Genomic DNA, 22,861 nt, shown 5'->3' with positions numbered 1-22,861 from the left:
AAGCAGCAACATCGCTGGTGGTGAGATTTTTTTTTATTACCTAGTTTCTCTTTTCCTTTTTGGGTTGTATGGGAGTTTTCAAAAATTGCAAAATAGATGTCCCATTTCTTTTGACCCCCTCAAGCCCATGATGTTGCCTCATCATGGTGATGATGGGTGTTCTTGGGAAGGATGAAGGAACACCAGCCATGTACATCTAGCATGAAGGTCATTCCTGAGGCCCAGCCAACACGGCCCACTACTGGGCCTTGAGTCTTTTGGAACTGGGCTGTGGAAGTGGTGGGAGTACGCAGAACCATCCCCTCCCTCCCACAGGCCGGCCTACAAAGCCAAAAGGGAACTTTGGATTAACATATCCAATAAACACACCTTCCTCCTCCTATTTTCTCCACAACAACAATCCTGTGAGGAGGGTTGGGCTGAGAGAGAGTGACTGGCCCAAGGTCACCCAGCTGGCTTTCTTGGCTAAGATGGGACTCTAACTTACAGTCTCCTACTTTCTAGCCTATTGGGCCTGAACCAATAGACCAAACTAATCTCTCAGGCTAAATGACATTCAACATGCTACTGAGGAAGACCTAAAGAATATTCAGACTATTAATAACAGCAAGCAATATCTTGACCACTGTGTTGTTCTCTAGATTTTCTGGCATAATTTGATTAGAACCTTTTATGAGTCTTGTTCTTGTTGCTTGCCATATTTTTGTAGATATTCCATCAATTCCTATAGTACAGAGGTCCCCAATCTTTGGGGCACCAGGGACCAGTTACGTGGAGAGAGGTTTTTCAGCGGACCAAAGGGTGCGTATAAACACAATAGTAAAATCAATACAATTAAAATCAAAGCTGTTTGTAATTAAAATCAATTATCAGTTCCAAACTTGGTGAAAGAGATATATTTTGCCATGTCCTAAATATTGAGAGAATGGGAGGTCACTCCATCATTTGAGATAATTATCCAAAGCCTTGAAGCAGCACAGAAAAATCTTTATCCTACATATCAAGATAGCCAAGTTCTAGAAGGGAGAAGGGGATCTTTATATCCACCCCCTGCTTTTCTCAGTAACTGAGCAGGTTCATAGGAGAAGAGACAGTCACAGAAATTGCTGTTTAAAGATCAACTCCCATATTTAAATTGTATTCAATAGGGAATTGGTAGCCAGTCCAAGTCTCTCAGAACAGGAATCATATCATTTTTGAACCTTATGCCAGTCAGCAGCCTGGCTGCCACATACTCTGAAATTTTCTGGAGCACCAATTAAAGAAATTGACACATTTTTTACCAACTGCAATTTTACAGACCTTTTGAGAATAGCCTGTGCATTACAAAGTGCATGTATGGAAATCACTGCACTGAGTAATCAACTTATAGCCAAGCTCTTTATTCACACTTTAATAAAGCAAAGTACAGGAGGTAGTTCTGCTTCTTTCCTTCTTACCTAATAATCCATAATTTCTAAGCTTCTAGGTCAGCAGGAAAGAATAAGCAGGGGTAGAAAAGTAGATAGCTCTGGGGCAAGGGAGATTTTCTAACTATAATGTTTAACGTGGCAAAAGGAGAGGAGTGACCGAACTGTTAGCTTCAGTAGGAAGTCCAGCTTTCTTCTAGATGTTCCAGGAAGCCAAAGAGAAATTCAGAACTGCATCAGCATCCCTGTTTTTGTAAAATGATCAGTTGTATCAGCTGAAGAGCCCTTTTGCCTTCTTCCTTTTGGTTTTAATAACAGGCATTTGTGCTTTCTGAGCTTGGGAAGATGAGACCTGGAAAGAAGAGGCACTGATCAGAATTGGTAAGTCAACCAGCTAACCCAAATAGTAAGAGTAAAACCAACTAGTTGTAGCCAAATAAGATCTCATCATTTTATTTGACTTCCATAGTTGAGACACAGAATGTGCCGTTTCTCTCTGGAGTGTGAGTAGCAGTCAACAGCAAGCAGCGGTGGCAGGTAAGAAAATAAAAATGGCATGCACACATTTCAGTCACAAAGATGCCCCCACAGGATTAGAGAACCTAAAGGTTGCTGCTGACAACCACTGAACTTCACAGACATACTCTAAGCAATAGAAGAGTTTACTACTAATTCTTTTAAGAGGGCTCTTCAAGGGGATAAAGAAGCAGAGATGACCTCATCAGGGAAAGAGGCTCTATGGTTCTCCAATGTTCAGTTACATCTCTGAACATCTTTTACTACTGGTTATGCTGGCTGAGGCTGATTAGGGCTGGGGCAACATAAAGAGAGCCATGCATGTAGGGATGTGGGTCTATACATATGTCGTTCATAGTATGTTTAGGTGTGTGTTATGTATGTGATTCACTTTGAGAGTGGGCAACTAAATTTCATTTTTGATGTGTGCCGTCATGCCCACAGTATAAAAATGACAATAAAGGTTATCTTATCTTATTGAGGCAATGTGGCCAAGGCCATTGTTCCTTCAGTAACTATTTGAATACCACATTTCTAAGGCCTTTCTAGACAGTGACTTTTTCACACAGTAAATTAGACCCGTACACAGATCTAATTTCAGATTTTGTCTGATACAGATATTTCAGTACTGCTGCTATGGCATACGGCCAACAGATGGATTTGCTGATTAACACATGTGTAACTGTTACTGTGCTACAAGGACAGGTAGTCTTTCTCAGGAGAGTTTGTTATGGCTGTAATGTCACTGGGAAATTGTGAATTTCCTACCATTAAATCTGGAATCTGCTTGTCAAAGGACTTATTTCCCAATATAACACAGGCCTAACCTTTTAATCATAGTATTTTTAATTGTATGTTTCTTAATGCTATAATTTTGTTTTTTTTTAACTGTACCTCATCCAGAGTGACATCTTGTGAGATGGGCAGTCATAAAAATATAAATACAAAATAAATAATCAAATCTCATATTATCCTATGACTTTCTTCTAATTCTGATGTGCCTTTATAACAATAGCTTTCCATAACCACATTTTTTTTTCAAGACTACAACTCCCACGTGCCAGTGTAACATGCTGCTTTAGAGATTATGGAAAGCACAGATTAGAGAAGTTGCCTTACCCACTGACTGTCTCCATCCCATTATGCACCAGACAGAGTAGCAGCAATTAATACAAATTTTGGGACAACTGGCAAAGTTCCTGTTCTCCAGCCAGTTATATACAGTATCACGATCTGTTTCCTCAACTTCGACACTTTGAGGACCCCCTTCCCATATGTATCTAGTAGCCATGGACCCACCATTGCTTCTTCCACATGCTGTGCAGATAGCAACTGGGTCTCTGTGTTTTCTTTTGCTGCTGGCAAATCTACCACCTCTTCTGTAGGGTCTTGAGAAGTAGCATGGTCTTCTGATTCTGTCAAAGGAAGAAGATAACAAATGGTGGTACCATGAAGAGGGAGTCAAGCTATTCTCCAAAGTGCCTGAAGGCAGGACAAGAAGCAACGGATGGAAACTAACCAAAGAGAGAAGCAACCTAGAACTAAGGAGAAACTTCCTGACAGTTAGAACAATTAACCAGTGGAACAACCTGCCTCCAGAAGCGGTGAATGCTCCAACACTGGAGGTTTTTAAGAAGAGACTGGACAGCCATTTGTCCAAAATGGTGCAGGGTTTCCTGCCTGAGCAGGGGGTTGGACTAGATGACCTCCAAGGTCACTTCCAACTTTATTATTATTATTATTATTATTATTATTATTATTATTATTATTATTATTATTATTATTATTATTATTATTATTGGTTAAAGTATGAAGGTTATAGGAATTATAGAAATAAGAATTGACCCTTATAGTTTCACAATTTGGAAGCAGACAATTTATGCCTTCCAGATGTCTTGAAGTACACTGCCATATTCCCAGATCGCTGACCGTGCTTCCTGGAGCTCAAAGAAATTAATTTATTTGAAATACATATGTACGGTTTTTCATTGATTCCAATCTAAAACATACATAGAAAACGGTATAAAATATGAAAATGATATTTTCAATTTAAAAAGTAAAAGAAAAGAAGGAAAACAATCTACACCATACATACAACTTTGTTTTAGGAAAGTCTAGATGAAGAGACAGGTGTCTCTTTGGCTGTCTTCAGAGTGCTTCAGAAATTTCAAGAAAAGGCATCTTTCAGAGCGAAGACCACCTTGTGTGCCCCCCCACTTACGGTTACAAAATTGGCCCTATTCAGGAAAGCATATAATTGGTATACAACCAAACTATAGGCACTGTAGTCACAGAATCAACATGGGCCTCCAGTGACATTATACATCCTATATTACTATAATAGCTATTGTTTCTGAGGGATTATAAACTTATTCCAAACAGGAAAAGTCCAGTTCCCAAACTTGGGAACCAACTACCCACAAGGACCTCTGTCTTGCTAAGATAACGTTGTCATCCCCTCCACAACTGTATCTGGACACTGGTTTGGAACATGCCAATTCATTAACGTACTGGAAACACTGGCTCTATTACTCCAGTTGCCTGCCGTTGGTGGCTTCATATACAGTAGCTGTTAAATAACAGGGACAGACATAGTGCCTTGTCGCAACACAAAATGCAGAGGAAGATTCATTTATTGTACTTCTGAGATCATCTCCACAAGTATGAAACGCAGGGTCCTCATGCAGGCACTATTGGTGCTCAAGAGATCAATGCACCCTGTCTCTCTTTTGCAGGTCAAGTGCAAAATGATAACTATGGTAGATTCTGTCCCAGAATTACAAGAACCAAGACTGGGAAGGGTTGAGATAATCAGTGTGCTGCAGAGACATCATCCTCTCAATAAGCATGAAAACAGAGGTACTGCACATTGGACTGGACTGCAGAAAGGGTTGATGCAGGGTTATCCATAATCTTTTAATTACCAGGCCGCTCCCTCAAGACGGAATGGGCCAATTTGCCATGGCCAACGAGCTGCAGCCAACTTGCCACAGGATAACTCGCTGTGAGACGATTCAACAATTCAATTTAATTATTTAAAATAATTAAAATTATTTTAATTCACATTTCGTTTTGTCCCCCCCTTTTGCATCCTTTCTTTAATGATTCTATTCTACCATTACTTTGATATTAGTGTAACTCTTGTGCCATGGTGAGTTGTTCCGTGGCGAGTTGGCTATGGTGAGTTGGCCGTGACGTATTGTCCTAGACCAGGGGTAGGCAACCTTGGCTCTTTTATGACTCGTGGAATTCAACTCCCAGAATTCCTGAGCCAGACATGCTGGCTCAGGAATTCTGGGAATTGGAAGTCCACAAGTCATAAAAGAGCCAAGATTGCCTACCCCTGTCCTAGACCCCTCTCAAGACCAGAGGGTATGTTTCACTCTGTTCATTGACTGAGTGGCAGAGACAGGCTCACAGCTGCCTTGGAAGCTATACAATTTTATGTGAGCCTTAACCGTTTGGAATAAGCTACAGACTAACACCTAAGGATTAACAGGTTGCCTACCCCAATGCTCTACGTATAATGTCAAAATCAGATGCTAAAGAACAAAACGGCAAGGGAAATACAGGAAGGAGCAAACTAGGCGCATCAAAGGTTGTTTGGTTCTCTTGAACGATGACTTTCTGTTAGCCAGATGACAGCACAAAATCAACCGAATTAATTTATTTCTGGCAAAGATAACTAAGGAGAAACTTCCTGACAGTTAGAACAATTAACCAGTGGAACAACCTGCCTCCAGAAGCGGTGAATGCGCCAACACTGGAAGTTTTTAAGAAGAAACTGGACAGCCATTTGTCTGAAACGGTATAGGGTTACCTGCCTGAGCAGGGGGTTGGAATTGATGACCTCCAAGGTCCCTTCCAACTTTACTATTATTATTATTATTATTCGAGATAAGTCGGCTTGTCTTCCAAAGGCAGATGATGGCAGAGTAGACACACCCTTCCCACACTTGATCCACTCACCTGCACAGTGCCGTTTGCGAGCAGCTCTGGCTTGTTGCTGGGTCACTGCCACATAGAGCGATTTTAGGTTAGACGTGAACAAGCGTCCATCTCCCAGGCGGCAGGCTTGGGGCAAAGTCTGAAAAACAAAAGAGGAGATAGCGTGCAGGGTGGAGACTACAAAGGGGATTATAAGAACACAGGAAATAAGCGCACTACATTTCACCTAAAAAAAGGTACTTGCTGAAATGTTGCTGGCCTTGCTATAGTACTCCAATGTCTACAATGAGAAGGGCAATTCAGGAGTGATTTCGCAATATTGTACCTAAGCATCAAGATCAGCTACAGGACCTAATTCCATGGAACGTCCGCACTCCGCACGCAATGGGCGCCCTGTTATTTTCACTTACAAGGAACTTTGGTACCCAGAGAAGGGGATTAGCCTTGGGGGGGGTGTGTTGCAATCTTCGAAGAGGAGGCTGTCAGTCGAAGTAGAAAAAGGTGGACCAGAGAATAAACACGGAGCAGTACAATATAAAATTGCTTCTTTTTGTTTATAGGCAGTCCTCGGCTTACGACCACAACGGAGCCCAAGATTTCTGTTGCTAAGCGAGACGGTTGTTAAGTGAGTTTTTCCCCATTCTATGACTTTTCTTGCCATGTTTGTTAAGTGAATCGCTGCAGAGGTTAAGTGCGTCACCCGGCTGTTAAGTGAATCTGGCTTTCGTATTGGTTTTGCTTGTCAGGAGGTCGCAAAAGGAGATCGCCTGATCCCGGGACACCACAACCATCACGAATAAGAGTCAGCTGCTAAGGGTCTGAATTTTGATCACTTGACCGTGACCACTTGGCTCCTGGCCAACGACCATGGGGCGGCTGCTGCAACGGTTGCAGTCATAAGTTGCCTTTTTCAGTGCTGTTGCAACTTTGAACGGTCACTAAACAAACTGCTGTAAGTCGAGGACTACCTATATTCTAATAATCGGGTGCCATGGCTCTTACCGTCAAACAGCTCTGGGACCCCTGCCCTCCATTTTTAGGCAAACTCATTGTACTCCAAAGAGCTTTCCACTTCTAATATAGAAATGGTATGAAAGCTTAACTTGAGAAATGCCTAGCTCAGTGATGGCGAACCTTTTAGAGACCGAGTGCCCAAACTGCAACCCAAAACCCACTTATACATCGTCGGGTACCGGGTGGGTGTGGCCCATTGGGTGGGCGTAGGGTTGCCAGGTGTTCACTATTTGAGCGGACAGTCCACTTTTTTCACATTATGTTCACTATTTTTTTTCCACAAAATAGTGGACATTTTTTTTATTCAAAAGCTTTATGATGAAATGGTACGTAATCTAAAGCTGTACAGTCTACTTTTTTTTACTACTTAACCCCCCCCCCCGCTTGTCCGCTATTTTTTGAAAGCAGACCTGGCAACCCTAGGTGGGCGTGGCCCATTGGGTGGGCGTGGCTGCAGTGGTAACAGCAGACTGGGTGGGACTAAAAAGTTCAATCAATCAATTCCAACTTTGCAAGATCTTTTTTTTTCCCGCGAGAAGTTGAAATTGACTGATTGATTGAACCTTTTTTTTTTTTTTTTGCACACGGCGACGGAGGCCTAAAGCGAAAAGGTTTTATAAAACCCAGCTGAAGGCCTAGGACTGGGGTGACGGCGCGTGTGCCCACAGAGAGGGCTCTGAGTGCCGCCTCTGGCACCCGTGCCATAGGTTCGTCACCACTGGCCTAGCTCCTCCATTTTCAGGAGGAGGACTGTTGCGTTGGAAGCTCCCAAGCGCTGCACGCACGCACGCACGCACACACACAAACACACACAAACACACACCACACACCTGTCCATCAATAAATGTTAAGAAACTATTTTATCCCAGCAGGACAGAAGGGTGAGAACAGGTACTCCGTTGCACCCAGGCCACAGGGATCACCAAGGCCCAAGTTTCACTCCACCCCCCACCCCACCCCCCATCCTGGTCAGAGAGAACCCAGAATCCTGCCGGCTGCCTACGTTTCAAAGGTTTCCAAAGATAATGTCTCCATGTGCTGCAGCTGCTCCACACCCAAACAGGCAGGAGAACAAAGTGTAACAGATAACAGGCCGGTTCCTCTGCAAGCACTGAAGCGCTCAAGGCCAGAGTCCAAAGCTTGGCCAGTCACCCACTCCTCCCTCTGCAGCCTGCAGAAGTGGCACAAGGCTCCTGGCCAATGCCACAGGGCACAGCCTAGCTAGCAGGATGCACTGGGAGGTGAGAGTGAATCATATACTGGCATTATGATGACTCCCACCTTCTTTTCAGAGCCTTAAGGGGGGGGGGGCAACTGGGCCTCAAGTGTCTCTCTGGACTGAATGTCTGAAAGTACTTTTAGCATTCCTGCTCTCCTTGTCTGGTCCTTTTCAGGATCTTTTAAACTCGATATGCCAGGGATTTGAACCTGGGACTTTCTGCAATGCCAAGCATCAGCTCTAATTTTCAGATACAAGGCCATTCCCTCCTTGGGTAAAAGAGGCTTTTCCTTTTAAGTACGAATGTTTGTTTCTCACATCCCCTTGCAGAGATAATTCTAAACAAGATGCCCCGGGTATTCCAGGAAGGAAGAAAGTGAAGTTAAGATTATTTATACACATACCAACATGCATATATACACATGTTTGCCACACCATATCCCTTTGGTGTCTGTCCACCCCTCACAAAGTTACAAAATAAAAAGAAATGGGAAAAGGAAGGCTAGGAATGCTTTGTTGAATTCTTAAACAAATAACCAGTGGAACAACCTGCCTCCAGAAGCTCCAACACTGGAAGTTTTTAAGGAGAGACTGGACAGCCATTTGTCCGAAATGGTATAGGGTTTCCTGCCTGAGCAGGGGGTTGGACTAGATGACCTCCAAGGTCCCTTCCAACTTTTATTATTATTGTTGTTGTTGTTTTGTTGTTGTTATATATATAACATAGTAAAAAGGGGAAAATTCACCAGCTAAAATGGGCATCGGTTAAAATTTGCACATTCACATAATAAAAACAAACCCTAAAAGCTATTTATCATATTGTGAAATACACTAGCTTACTTTCCTAGGGCAAAGAGTATCACAGACCAGTGAAAAAGTTTTCCTCTCCCCCTTTGCTTCCATCAACTGTGCTCTGCCGTGGTTAGAACCGAGGAATCGATGAAAGAGAATACTTTTGATGGAGGCAAGATTGAGAAGAGGTTCTCAAGTCTGGACAGGTTTGTAAAGGGAGCAGGTTTTAGGGAACGGTGTGATCACAAGCCATCTCCAGCTTAATAGGTTGTCATTAAGAGTGTGAATTATGCCTAGAAACATGCCTGATAGCTGGTGGAACGGCTTTAACAAGAGAGTAATTCCCTCTAAATAGAGGCACCTATCAGTAATGTGGCTGCAGCGGTCTGAGCTACCAGGACGTTATTTTATTTATTAAATTTATATGCTGCCCATCTCGATATCCAGAGTGACTTTTGCAAAGCATCTCCATGCAGAGTGTATTACAGTAGCCCAGCGAAGAAGAAACTGTTATATGTTAGCATCTTCTGATCCAATGGCTCCAGAAATGAGCAGCATTTATTTACAACATAAGATTTGCAATGTTAAAAATACAGTATTATGTCACTGAAAAAAACCGCAGTGCATCCTGAGTCTTTACCATGTACAGCAATATTGACAGTGCAGACAGATAATGTTTTTGTATTGCTTACTGTCCATTATATGTCTTGTGATAACTTGCCATTTGCATAGGATTCAATTCCTTTTTTTTAAAAAAATATAATTTTAAAGAAAATTTTAGCACAAGAGCAAAAATCAGTACAAATTCAAGCAGAGTAAGAAGGAAAAAAAGAAAAATAAATGAATAAAAAAGCTAAAGTGCAAAAAAGAAAAACGGAAAAGGAAGAAAAAAGATAACGGAAAACTTGCCATTGTCGCTGGTTTCCGATCTTTACAGCAGTTATAACTACAATTGTTGATCTATCCATCTCTTTCTGTAAAGCTACTTAGGGATTCTCTTCTTTTCTTATTCTAACATTTCTGATAATCAAAACCATAAATCATGAGTCTTGTTTTTTCTGTTTTAGGCAAAAAGTCCATAAGGGGTTTCTACTCAACAATAAACACAGAGGTTGTCTTTTCTCTAAACAAACAGGTCAATTTGGCCATCCCAGCAAGTTCTGTCATCTTCACCGATCATTCCTTCTTTACAGGTGTTGCCAAATCTTCCCATCTTTGGGCATTACAATAATCTGGCTATGGTTATCATATACAAAAGCAAAGTTCCATGACTTTTCTTCCAACTGTTTATCAGTCTTGAGAAAAAGTTCTGGTTTCAGTTGTATATATTAATGTTTAAAATCCTCTCACTCAGTGTATGCATTTGAACCCCAAATCTTCTAGCTTTTTTACACATCCACCAAGCTTGATAAAATGACGCTTTTGATAGTTCACATTTCCAAAATAATTCTCAAGTACTTTTTTTGCATTCTAGATAATTTTTCTGGTATCCTATAGCAGAACGGTACATCGTTTTTAAAAGTTCTCTTTTATACTTTAACACGATACACATTTCAAACCTTTCAATCACTTGTTTTCCCATTGTTCTACCTGTGTATGATAACCAAAATGTTTAGCCCACTTTATCATACATTCTTCCACTTGTTCTTTTTCTGTTTCAAATTTCAATAAAAGTTTTGTACATTTTAGCAGTCATTTGTACACGATTCCATTTCAAAGTCAGTCTTACTGCATTTAATACCATTCTTTTATCTACTTGGAATCTTTCTGATAACTGTAAATAGTAAAACCATTGACATTTATAACCCTCTGCCATCAGTTGTTCTCTTTATTTTATTTTGTATTTCCCTTGACAGAATTCTAATATCTCACGGAATGTTACACTTTTTGTGTTTGCCTATTAATATTCATCTATACAGGGGCACGGTGGCTCAGTGGTTAAAGACGCTGAGTTTGTCAGCTGGAAAGCTGACAGTCTGAGTTCAAGATTCAAGCACCGTGCTATGGGGTGAGCTCCCAGTTCCTGCCCAGCCAGCAGTTCGAAAGCAGGCAAATGCAAGTAGGTTAATGAAGAGAAGGACGAGGGGGGACATGATAGCAGTATTCCAATATCTCAAGGGCTGCCACAAAGAAGAGGGAGTCAAGCTATTCTCCAAAGCACCTGAAGGCAGGACAAGAAGCAACGGATGGAAACTATCCAAAGAGAGAATCAACCTAGAACCTAAGGAGAAACTTCCTGACAATTAGAACAATTAACCAGTGGAACAACCTGCCTCCAGAAGTGGTGAATGCTCCAACACTGGAAGTTTTTAAGAACAGACTGGACAGCCATTTGTCCAAAATGGTATAGGGTTTCCTGCCTGAGCAGGGGGTTGGACTAAATGACCTCCAAGGTTCCTTCCAACTTTATTATTACTATTATTATTATTATTATTATTATTATTATTATTATTATTATTACTACTACTACTACTACTACTACTACTACTACTATTATTATTATTATTATTATTATTATTATTATTATTATTATTATTATATACAATTCAATACCTCAGCAATATTGGGGGGCACGGTCCCACTTCAGTTAAATAGCATGGACTATAACACAAACCAGCAAAACTAGAACAGCTGTGTGTGCTTCTCTACAAGCCATAAAATGACAAAATATACAACAAAGAGTGCAACACAAAGAATGAGAAAAGGCCACCATTTATCCACAAGGTGGTTTTTTTTTATCCCTATAAGCATAAGATCTGATACTCTTGTTTGGCACGGCCAAGCTGATTTGCACCTCTGCTGGCACAATGGATTAATCTATTGACAGGAAGAGTAGTAGCCGCTCAGCAAGAGCCTGGATATGATAACCCTTTGGCCCTTGGTTACTCTACCGCAAGGATCAGAAATACAGAGAGCTTTGCTCATAGCCACCGAGGATCAGCTCTCTCACTGTATCCAAGCTGCAATGAGTTGTAAACTGGCAGATGGATGGACCCCAAAGGTTGGGCAAGAACAGTCAACAGGCAGCTGGAGACACCAGATCAAAGGCAAAAACAGTCATAACGCAGGGCAAAGTAAATCACAGGGGCCTGGCCCAGAACAAAAACCACGTACCTGGGCAAGCAATGGGGCAACTGATTGCTGCCTTTCTTTTCCTTTCCATCCATTCAACCATCCCCAGGAATACTGGCAAGGCCTAGGCCAGTGTTTCTCAACCTTGACAATTGTAAGGCATGTGGACTTCAACTCCCAGAATTCCACAGCCAGCATTGCTGGCTGTGGAATTCTGGGAGTTGAAGTCCACATGCCTTACAATTGTCAAGGTTGAGAAACACTGGCCTAGACAGAAATCCCAGAGCACGGCAAATACCCCGCCCTCCCCCGCTTTCATAAAGTTGGTGTTCTCTTTGCTTCCTCAAATCCTTTGTAAGATAACTTATAACTATATTTCAAAACAGAAACTCGAGACATCATTCAGGCCACTAAGATACGGTGCTTCATAATCAGAAAGGACAAGAACTGCATTTGCTTTGGCATTTCTTCTGGAAGGAGGATTGTGTCATTGTGAATGACATGGAGCGAGGGGAGGGGTCTCTCCTGGCTAAGCATGGCCTTGTTTAGGATTAGGAAATTTCCCTGCATATATTTTATATGTAGTCTTTAAGGCAGCGGTTTCCAGCCTCTGTCAAGGACAGAATTCCATGTGGAAAATAGTATTCATGTGAACAATGTATGTATATCTGATGGACTTTGCTCTGCATACCTGAACCAAGTTTATATACTTTTGAATAAATGAATGTACATTGTGCATAAATGGTCCATTGGGAAGCAGCTGGGTTAAGACATATATTTAATTTGTCTGAGGACATGATGGTGCCCTCTGATGCTGACCCAGCTTCAGACCTATTAAAAATGTGTATCTCAAGGTCCAACCTTTAATAGATGTGTAAAACAATTAAAGCAGCCTCTATGAATCAAATGGCAAAACGGGCAGAGTATACCACTAGGAAAACTACATTAGTGTTCTTTGTTTTAGCATCTACACAAGGGGCTCACAGAATCAGTGCACTCATCGCTTCTACATAGATCTCATTTTAAGATTGCATTTTAATCCAGCAAGAAAAACGGAAATGATACAAAACACCTTTTTCCCCCTTTTCATAGCCACACATAAGTTATGTCTGCTGCATCACTGCAGTTCCCAAGCCCTGCTTAAGATAGCTATTCCTTCTTTGGAAGGAAGTGCCAAATTGCAACCACACGCTTTCAGTAATCTCTCCACTCACACACTAGCAATTAATTCCTGACATAGTAGCAGATCACGAATGGCAGCTGCCTCTCTATGGCTTTCAAAAATGGCTCTATGTGCAATTTAGTCCAAAGTTTCTAGTGCCATTTATGAATTACAATTGAGATGAAATGATCAACGAAGCTTTGAGTTTCCTAACGTTATCGAATTGCATTTCTAATTTCCCCTGCAGTTTAGATTTCCATTAGAAATGCGGTGTGGTAGGGTTTTTTTCCCTTCAAAATCCTCATCTTTCCCCCCCCCCCCCATCACCAAATCGACTTACATCTCTGCCAAGAAAAGATTTTAGAGAGACCGTTTCTGGCTATCAGTCTTTGTTGAGATAGACAAGCTATCAAGCATAGGGGAAAAGGTTAACAAGCTGAGGAAATGTGTAAGAGCACAAGTCATTCCTTTGCCCAGAGCTGCTGCCTCGAGAAGATTGACGTCAGGCCAAGAACTTGCATCTTAGCCAAGCCTGGAGGATGCACAATGCCAGCGTGCATGTTAAGGGGTGGATATTCTGCCTATGTTATGACTACATGACAGCAAGGCCAAGCATGTATCAGCTGATGGCAGTTCAAGGCTGACAGGAGGAGGAGGAGGAGGGAGGAGGAGGAGGAGGGAGGAGGAGGAGGAGGAGGAGATTTACAGTACGCCAACCAGGAGTGCAATGGTTTTCAGGGCAAAGATGAGCAAAGGTCCTGAAAAGCCCCCGTTCTCTTGAAGAGATAAAAACAAAACAAAACTAGATTCTAGACGTAATGTGGTCAGACAAAAGGAGACTAAACTAAAGGAGAGAGAGACAAACAAAGACAAAGAATTTTGGGAAAAGTATGATTGCTCAACTCTGCTTGCAAGAAGGAAGAACTGGTGCACAACTTCGGATTTCTACTCAGTTCAAAATTATCACTGGCCAATTCCTGGATGGAGACAATTTAGGCCTCCGGAGGGAAAAAAATCTCTAATCTGAATGTCCTGTCAATCCTTCCTAGATGCATTCAAGTAAGCAGTGGGAAGGAAGATTGGGCGTCAGGAAAAATGCCTGCCCTTCATCACAAGCTTTTGGGGCTCATCTTAACATTTAAATATCATCCCAAAAGCTAAACCTTGGTTCAGATTAAGTCTTGCTTCTGCACCACAAGTTTTGGCACAAGCTTAAGCAGTGACAAGGGACAAGATCAAATAAAATTAAGCAGGATTTCTTAGCCAGTGGGGAACTGCAGATTGTTGAGAGTGAAGAAAAAAACTTTGCAATCCTCCTCCCAAACTGATCATCCCCATCTACAGTATATCCTACACGAGATGCAAGATTGTTTTTGCTTGTTCTCTCTGGATTTTCAGTCTTAGAGAAAGTGTTAGAGGTCAGTGAACCCACCATTTAATTTTTCAAAAAGGTTTTAAAAAATTTCATTAAGTTTAGGTTGCAGGTCATTTAAGTATTCTTGTTTTGGTTTTAATTTTCTCTTTTGAGCTAGAAGATCTTTCGCTGGATAACAGTGTTTACCTTGGCAAACCTATGTTACAGATTTGTAACAAGGCTGCAATGAGGAAATTGGATGCAGTTTATTTGGATTCTGAGCTGGTCACGAATGCATACACAAAACAGGGAAGGATGAAGGAACATCATTTAAAAATTTCCCATACCAAACATTTTTTTAAAGATAAGAAATCTGGTAACAACTGTAGATAACATTTTTTTTTAAAGAGGAATCTGGATATTATCTTCAGTTACAACAAGACCAGGGCTCTTTTTCTCATAGAACGCCCAGAACGGAGTTCCGGCACCTTTTTTGGATGGAACCTTGTAGGGTAGGCAAGGCGGGTTGTATGACGTGTGTGAGTTCCGGCACCTTTTTTTTTTTTTTTAGAAAAAAAAAACACTGACAAGACAATGTTCCTTATACTATACCAATGCTCAAACAAAGGAAGTACCTTTTGGAAATTAAAACAAGTGGACATGCACAAACAGCTGAGATAGAAAGTAACCAATATATCAGACCTGGGCATTTTATGGCTCGCGACCCACATCCAGCCCACAATCTGTTGCAGTCCAGCAGCAGGGGCTTTGATGGGGGGGCAGTGTGGGGGGCGGGGTGGGGGGGGCATTGGTGGCAGAGGATGTCAGGGGGTGGGACGTTGGCAGTGGCCATCAGTGGTGACGGCCCTCCACAACAGTTCCAAGTTTCTTATATAGCCCCGTGGGAAAATCAATTGCCTACCCCTGCAGTATATATACTACTTGAACAACTATTGTTGTACTTCATCTTTAAGCTTGAGCTTGGTTCACTATCTATCAAATGAATGTTCTGGTGTAGCAGAAACACTGGTGGTTTGTTCAAACTCTTCCTTTAATTTATATTCTGTATTGGAGAGTTCTTCTTAACTCTTTGAAGGTTTTGGCGGATGACTCCTACAATCCCAGCTGGCATGACCAGTGGCAAGAGAGGGCAGATGGTATAGTTGAAAAATATTACATAATGAGGAATACAGATTGGGAGAGGCATGGGTAGAATGTCGAGGCAACATGCTGCATCCATCTGGTGGACAAGTGATTCTAAGTCCTTTGCAATCATTGTGTGAGGACAAGAGGTCTCCCTGACTGTTTACCCTAGGACACAATATCCAGAAATTCCATTTAACTATCAGCAATTATAGAAGAGAATTTTGTGAACAGAGATGGAGTGCAGCAGATAGAAGCAGCTTAGGAGAGCCAAAGAAAGGTTTAACAGGTATGCTTAGTGGCAGTGATGAAGCACTCTCACTTTTAAAAAATAATTTAAATATGAAATGCTGGATGTTCCGGCTTATTGTAGAGTTAGAAGGGTGTTGGAGATCATACAATCCAATTCTCCATCAATGCAGATCTCTGCATCTCTGACTGATGGCTGTCCAGCTCCTGAACACCCCTAGCAAAGAAGAGATTACTACTTCATACAGTTGTTTGTTTCACTGACAAGCAGTTTGTGCAGTCAAGAAGTTATTCTTGACAACTGGTCTGCCTTTACATCTTCCCTCAGTCTTCTCTTCTACAGGGGAAACATATCCAGATCTTTTGACCCTTCCTCACAGGTTGTGGTTTCAGATTCCTTTAACCCAGGGGTCCCCAACCCCTGGGCCATGGACCAGTACCGGTCCGTGGCATGCGAGCAACCGGGCTGCACAAAAAAGCAAAGCCCCATCCGCGAAATGCAGGCAGCACACAAAACCACACACCGGTCATGGAAAAACCTCTCTCCACCGAACCGGTCCCTGGGGCCCAAAAGGCTGGGGACCTCTGCTTTAATCCCCTCATACATGTCATTAATGAAAAGGATGAGTGGCACAGTGCTAGGGCAGAGTCCAGGCGCCCTCCATTTTATATTTCCCTCTAAACTAATATGGAAGCCATTGATGAGCACCTTGGACATTTGATAAAAAAAGTTTTGTCTGTATTCTATGTCTGCTTGAGGTTCCTTGTAAACTCCCACAACTATATCACTTTTATTTCTCCTTTTATTCTTACTCAAACATTTTCAATAGCATGCCATACTCTTTTTCCTGAATTCCTGGATTTTTTTAAAAATTTACATACAGTACAACACATCTCCCTGGTCTGTTCTTTTTAAACAAGCCAACACGCCAATTGTGAGTTTTATCTCCTATTTCAGTGATGCTATCATATCACATTTGTCTTCTTGATTTAAGGTTTTTCGTTTCCCTATTTATTTCCTATGCTGTGCATAGGGTTAGAAATGCATTAGTGGTAGCACCTAGTCAACTTTATCTGCGTTGGGAAGAGCCAGACCTAGTTAGTATTTGAATGGGAGGCCACCAAGTTAATTTTAAGATTGTAGGCTAGAATGGAAAGTAAAAACAAACCAGATAAAAGGTAATGGCAAATCACTTCTGTACTGTTGCCAAGAAAGCTATGTGGATATGTCCATGAAATCATGAAAGAGACTTTACTTTTATGTGATAATACTTGAAAAGTATTAGGCTACAAAATTTCCATCTACAGCTGGTATTAAGAATTTTTATATTTTGGGCAAAGTACAGCATCTTTTGATGGTTTATGCTGACTGACATTTAAGCAAACTATTTGCTTACTGTTTTTAAAAAATAATAAAAATAGTTCTCATTAATACAACAGCAACATATTCTGCTAGATTTCAGCCTAGAGATAATTGGAGTGCACTAAGAACAAGGTCATATGGATATCAAACTTCATTTCCCTCTGAAATCCAAGTCCTAATTTGAACATGAGGAGAGGCCAGCAAAGACTACCGGATAATATGCATTTACTTTGCAGGAAATGATCTAGGAGGGACCACATCCTACATAATAAAGTTAACGTATTGTGCTAGAAACTAGATTAATGACATTTATCTGCACAGGAAGGAATATTTAGAAATAAAGACATCACTTTGTTGACTAGAAGGCAAGATTAAAGAAAGGTAATTATATCTATGTTTGCATCTTAGTTGACCAAGGGTTGGCCTGCTAAGTAGACCAGCTGAAAGAAAGAAGTGGCCTTTGAAGAAAGCAAATATGGATATCTTTTTTGATAATACCTATAGCTTGCAACTAGGGTTCAGGCAATATGAGATTCTTCCAAGTTTTTTGAATGATTCCTCATAAAGATCAGTATGGTCAGAAAAATGTCTTCGAGAAAACAGTTTAATTACCAATTGCAATCTTTTCCGTACAATATATGGCTATGAGAGGATACATAATCTATTTTAGATCAAGCTAAATTTATTGAGGATCTTGGCAAGGCTTAGCAGGCCTTGCTTGTACCATGACTGCCTAGCCTGAACATGCTCCCAAATATAAGGATTACTTAGATTATAACAAAATGGATGACAGTAAAGAGAACTGCTGGATTAACGAAAGCAGGGAATAATTACAAAACATTCCCTATTTTTATTTCATATCTTAGAGTATCTACATCAGTGGTTCTCAACCTTTTTAATGCCGCGACCCCCAACCGGTCGTAAGTCGAGGACTAAACCGGTCGCAAGTCGAGGACTAAACCGGTCGTACGTCGAGGACTAAACCGGTCATAAGTCGAGGACTACCCAACTGATCGTAAGTCGAGGACTTTCCCTGCCTGGGAGCGCCGTGCATGCGTGGTTCCGCCCCCTGCGCCGGCCGAGGCGTAGCTGGCAAGCGGCAGAGACGGAGCAGGCCGACCACCAGCTGGCCCAGCTCAAGGGAGGTAAGGCACCCGCCGGAAAAGGAGAAAAAAATGGCAGACAGCCTTGCTTGGCAACCCCCGTGAAATGGTCGATCGACCCCAAATGGGGTCGCGACCCATAGGTTGAGAACCGCTGATCTACATAAATGTTAATTTACGCTCCTCTCCCAAACCTTGGCACCCTTCAGATTTGCTGGAGTAAAACTCTCCAGATCTACAGCCAGCAAGGACAATTCTGGCTGGGAATCAGTGTTTTAGAAGGGTGATATGTACACTTTCCTAGAGGGAATTCCCAATGAATTTTATAGTATGGATTGCATGTTGCATTAAGACTCAACGTCAGACAGTAATTTGCTCAAATAAGAATTATCCTATTACATCTAAAGATCTTTGTCCTAAAACAATTGGAACCCTGCAAGTTAACCCAACATCAAATAGAAATGGATGTTACATTACTAATATTAAAAGAATAGGATGATGTCTCCATGATTATTACAATTTAGGTCCCAAAGCAACAGCAAGTTAGGAATGCACAACAGATTTTCTGGGCATCTATGACCCATTATTATGGTGGTAGGTGTCTTGGTCTCATGACTAGCAGGTACTACGGTACCTGACCCATTTCTGTTTTTACAACAGAAATACCAGGGATTTTTGAATGGAAACCCTATGGTCTATTAGTTGCAATCCCTACCGTCAAATTCCTACTCTGTTATCTTGCCATCATCAACACTACCTTAGTTTATAAAATCTAATTCATTTAATTACACTTCCCTTATTTTGTTCACATGGTTCCTATCTGCCCATAACCTATAACCTTATGCAGATGTATAAGAGAAGTAGCATCTCCTCTTTCCACCTCCTGATTTCCAACCTGTCCTTACAAAGGGTTTTGTGACTAGATGTCAACCAGCACCAGCCAAATTAAAAAAGAGGTGGAAGTTGTGAACCAGGACATAGCCAGCATCTCCCACTGTGGCCATGAAGATATCTCTAGAAACTCTGTAATAGATTCTGGACAGAGTGTCTTACAGTGCCTGATTGGCAATTCTCTGAGTCACTTGAACACAACAAGGTTATGGCTACACATGGTCTGCAGCCTAGAAAGAGACAGGTTTAAGACACTATTACCTAAGACAAAATCCCCTCAATCCTCCTCTATCTCCGTATAGTTTAATGGAAAGCCAACAACACTGGACAGTAGTTTGGGAAGGCTGAATCTGCATTTCGGGGTGGGAAAGGGGAGCATATTGGGAAAGAGTGCCAGGTCCAGGGACCAAATCCCTATGTGAGTGCAATCTCTAAATCGGTCATTCCCCAGGGGTAGGCCGGACCCTTTCATTATCACACCAGAGCCTGCCAAGTGGTTACAAATATTTTCCCTGGCAAAACCCGCATTCCCATTTTTTAATATATTTTTAACTGATTAGGGCAGCCTTTGAAATTACAGCCTGGGCTGTGGCGGTGCGACTGTCAGATCTGCCCACATTCCCGTGGGCAACCTCAGCACATGTTCCATTGAGGGAGGGCCTGCTTAATAAATCACTCTGTGGCCAGGAGAGTGCCGGGGGTGGGGAGGAAGAGAAGCAAGGGCCCGAGTACTGGTTCGTGGCTCAGAAGGGTGGGACCCAAGACCCAGGATTGGTAGCATCCATGCCAAGCCAGAGGGAGTGAACTGGAGGGATTGTGAGACCGTCAAGGCTTTGAAACAACAAGAGGCACTCAGCCTAAAGATTTCCTGGTTTCTTCTTAACTACTCTGGGACAATAAAGTGCCCTAGAAGCATGGAGAAGACTCTTCTTCCTCCTCCTCTGTTCTAGGGCTTCACCTTAACTAAATCCCCTTGTCGGTTGGTTGTTTTTTGGGGGGTTTTTTGTCAGTGAAATAAGAAAAGCTTTGAGCATAGGTAGAGAAACTGCAGCTTTATAGATGTTGTTGGACTATAATATTTTATCTCTGGATATGGATGAAGGTTGAGGGAAATTGTCCCTCTACTGCAGGGGTGTCAAAATGCCGGCCCGCGGGCCGGTTTCATCATACCGGAGCCGCGCCCACCCCATTCATCATACCGGAGCCGCGCCCACCCCACTGGCGAAAAAGCTCCGATACGTCATGCAACGTCATGTGACATCGCGAGTTTGACATGCCTGCTCTACTGCCTCAGAGGGCGGTAAGTTCCCATCCCTGTGCTTGATGAAGAAGTCAGCAAGCAGGGACATTAATTTTATGAGGACAGCCTTCATACCCCCAGTGAAATGGAAGGACAGGCAAATACAGCACGATCTTACCCTGCTCATACCCACTCCATGAGTCAACTTCCTGGAGTGGGCCCTGGGCTGAAGCTAGCGACAGCAGAACTCTGTGTGAGAGACTCCAGGACCTCAACCCTTCCTAGATAACAAAGCAGTGGGGTGCTTTAATACTTAATCTTCCCGTCTATGTATTCCTATCTTAGGTGCCAAGGATAACCTATGCTAGTAAAAAGGTTAAAGAAAGTTGAAGTGCTGGCAGGACCTGTTGCCAAAAATTGAAAATGGAAGGAAGTACGAAAGAGGAGAACCAGAAAACTGATTAAGCAACACCTTTGAAAAGAACAAACATGGTCCCTCAGGGGAATGGAGCCGATCTGGCTTTGCCCTGCGCTAGGCTTATCCCAAGCGATCAGAAGGGAAAGGGTCGTCCCAGCTGCTTTCTGCCTGATCCCGAATCTCAGAGATTTGCCCAACAACAGGAAAGCAGGTCTCAGCTTCCAGGTCATCCCAGGGACCCCACCAAAGAGGAAAGCCCCAGGAGGGTCAAGCAATGGGCTGAGGGGGGATTGAGGGGTCATAAGCAGGGCAGCCAATGGGGCAAACAGGAAGAAGGCAGCCAGCGGAAGTGGGGGTGTGTGGGACAGGCCAGCGTGGCCAAGTGCTGCACGCAGTGTTTTCCTTTCCCCCCCATAGCCCCAAAGTTTGGAGAGTAAATGTCAGGCACATAAAGGCCAGCTCTGTGGAACGGGGAATGCAGGGCTGCTGTCCCTGTGCAACTGCCGCATAATGCATAATCAAGGCAGTCTTTCCCCACTGAGGCACCCACCTAACAACTGATGGTCTATGCTCACTCGGAGACCACAGCAGCCCTGCCCGCTGCTCAATAACCTTTTCTTTCCTCTTCGGCTGCTGTTTTCCCGGCTTGGGCTACAATCCTTTCTCACAGCTCTCCGTTAGGAAGAAAGGGGGGGGAAACAACATTGTGAAGGCCCCTTATGGAATCTTCCCCACCCTTAGACCCCCCCTCCCCTCCCGTGGTGCCCTTTCTGACTGTTTACAAGAACGGGTGGAAGCCTTCTTTATTCTCCTGGAGCAGAGCCAAGCAAAAGGTGATGGAGTTACAGGCGCTTGGGAGAAAGGAGACCAAGGATAAAGGGAACAGCCCTGTAGTTTGGATTAAGGCCCAAAGCTTAGATGAATGAGTTAAGTTTCCTATTCTTCCACATTAGTCCTGTGCAACCCCAGATGGAGCATCAAATAGCAAGAAGCTTGCTACTTGTGATCTAGTGATCCACACTAAGAAAAATGTAAGAATCGCCTTAGAGCTCTTCATTCAAGGTTAGCAAAAACTATTCTGTTTTCTCCTTGAGAAGTGTGTGATCAGTTAGTTTATACTTAAGATTTTTTTTTCTTTCTTTCTTTCCAAACATGCTAGTAGATGATGACACCAAGCATATAAAGGAGCCTCTAATTTTTGTGTGTGAAGTTGTGGGGCCTGTGATGATACTATTGGTATAAATCTTGGAGCAAAATAGATACCTGGGTTTGTTGCAGGATCAGGTTTCCGTGTTAGCATCATCGTTCTGTTATTGCTTGTGAAAATTTGCTTCAAGCTGGGTACAACACAGCCAAAAGTTATACAAAATGTTTGTAATATCTGCACTTCAATAATCCATAAGCCCCCAATAATATATTTTCTATCATCATCTGGAAAGAATCAGTCCAGTAGAACAAATGAACATTCTTTTGCTACTACAAAAATCCAGTAGTTCTCACTGTTCTTCAACCTCCCACTTTTTTGACAATTTAAATAATAGTTCTGTGATATCTGAACCATGAAACTATTAAGTAAAACATGGTATAAAGCAATCATAATTTGGGACTATGCCTTGATAAGAATGCAAGGAATTGTGTTTTTAAACCTTTAAGTTAATATTAACGACCAAGTGACTCTTTCTCTCATAATCCTAAAGGATAAAAATTTCAGAAATTTTGAAAGATGCTTCCTCTGGAAATCTAACAAAGATCCAAAGTCTCGAAGCCTACACTTTCTCTCAATCTTACTGTCACAATTTTACATCTATTTTTTCTTATTTTTTCTTTGTAAATTTGTAATATTTAGAACAATCAGAATTAGAGTTCACCATAAGAAGGAAAAAGAAAAAAATGTTAACTTTAAAACCATTATTTATTTACAGCCAGCCATCTTATTTCTGACACCTAGATATTTTATATTTGCTTGAG

At 42.1% G+C, this 22,861-nt stretch overlaps 1 protein-coding gene across 2 annotated transcripts in view; it reads right to left on the bottom strand.

Moving 5' to 3' along the window:
• Nucleotides 1-310: 310 nt before the first annotated feature.
• Nucleotides 311-22,861, bottom strand: part of NHEJ1 (non-homologous end joining factor 1) — a 97,950-nt gene continuing 75,399 nt past the window's right edge. For both annotated transcript variants that reach the window (XM_015820480.1, XM_015820481.1), the window contains exons 6-8: nucleotides 5,895-6,012; nucleotides 3,225-3,340; nucleotides 311-1,761 (exon numbers count right to left, since the gene is read on the bottom strand). In XM_015820480.1, the coding sequence (XP_015675966.1) occupies nucleotides 1,681-1,761; nucleotides 3,225-3,340; nucleotides 5,895-6,012 (315 nt within the window). In that variant the 3' untranslated portion in view covers nucleotides 311-1,680. The remainder of the gene's footprint in view (nucleotides 1,762-3,224; nucleotides 3,341-5,894; nucleotides 6,013-22,861) is intronic.

The sequence above is a fragment of the Protobothrops mucrosquamatus genome, unplaced genomic scaffold (genome assembly GCF_001527695.2).
Source record: "Protobothrops mucrosquamatus isolate PMUCROS unplaced genomic scaffold, P.Mucros_1.0 scaffold1133, whole genome shotgun sequence".
Classification (NCBI taxonomy): domain Eukaryota; kingdom Metazoa; phylum Chordata; class Lepidosauria; order Squamata; family Viperidae; genus Protobothrops; species Protobothrops mucrosquamatus.
This window is presented reverse-complemented; position numbering and strand designations above follow the sequence as displayed.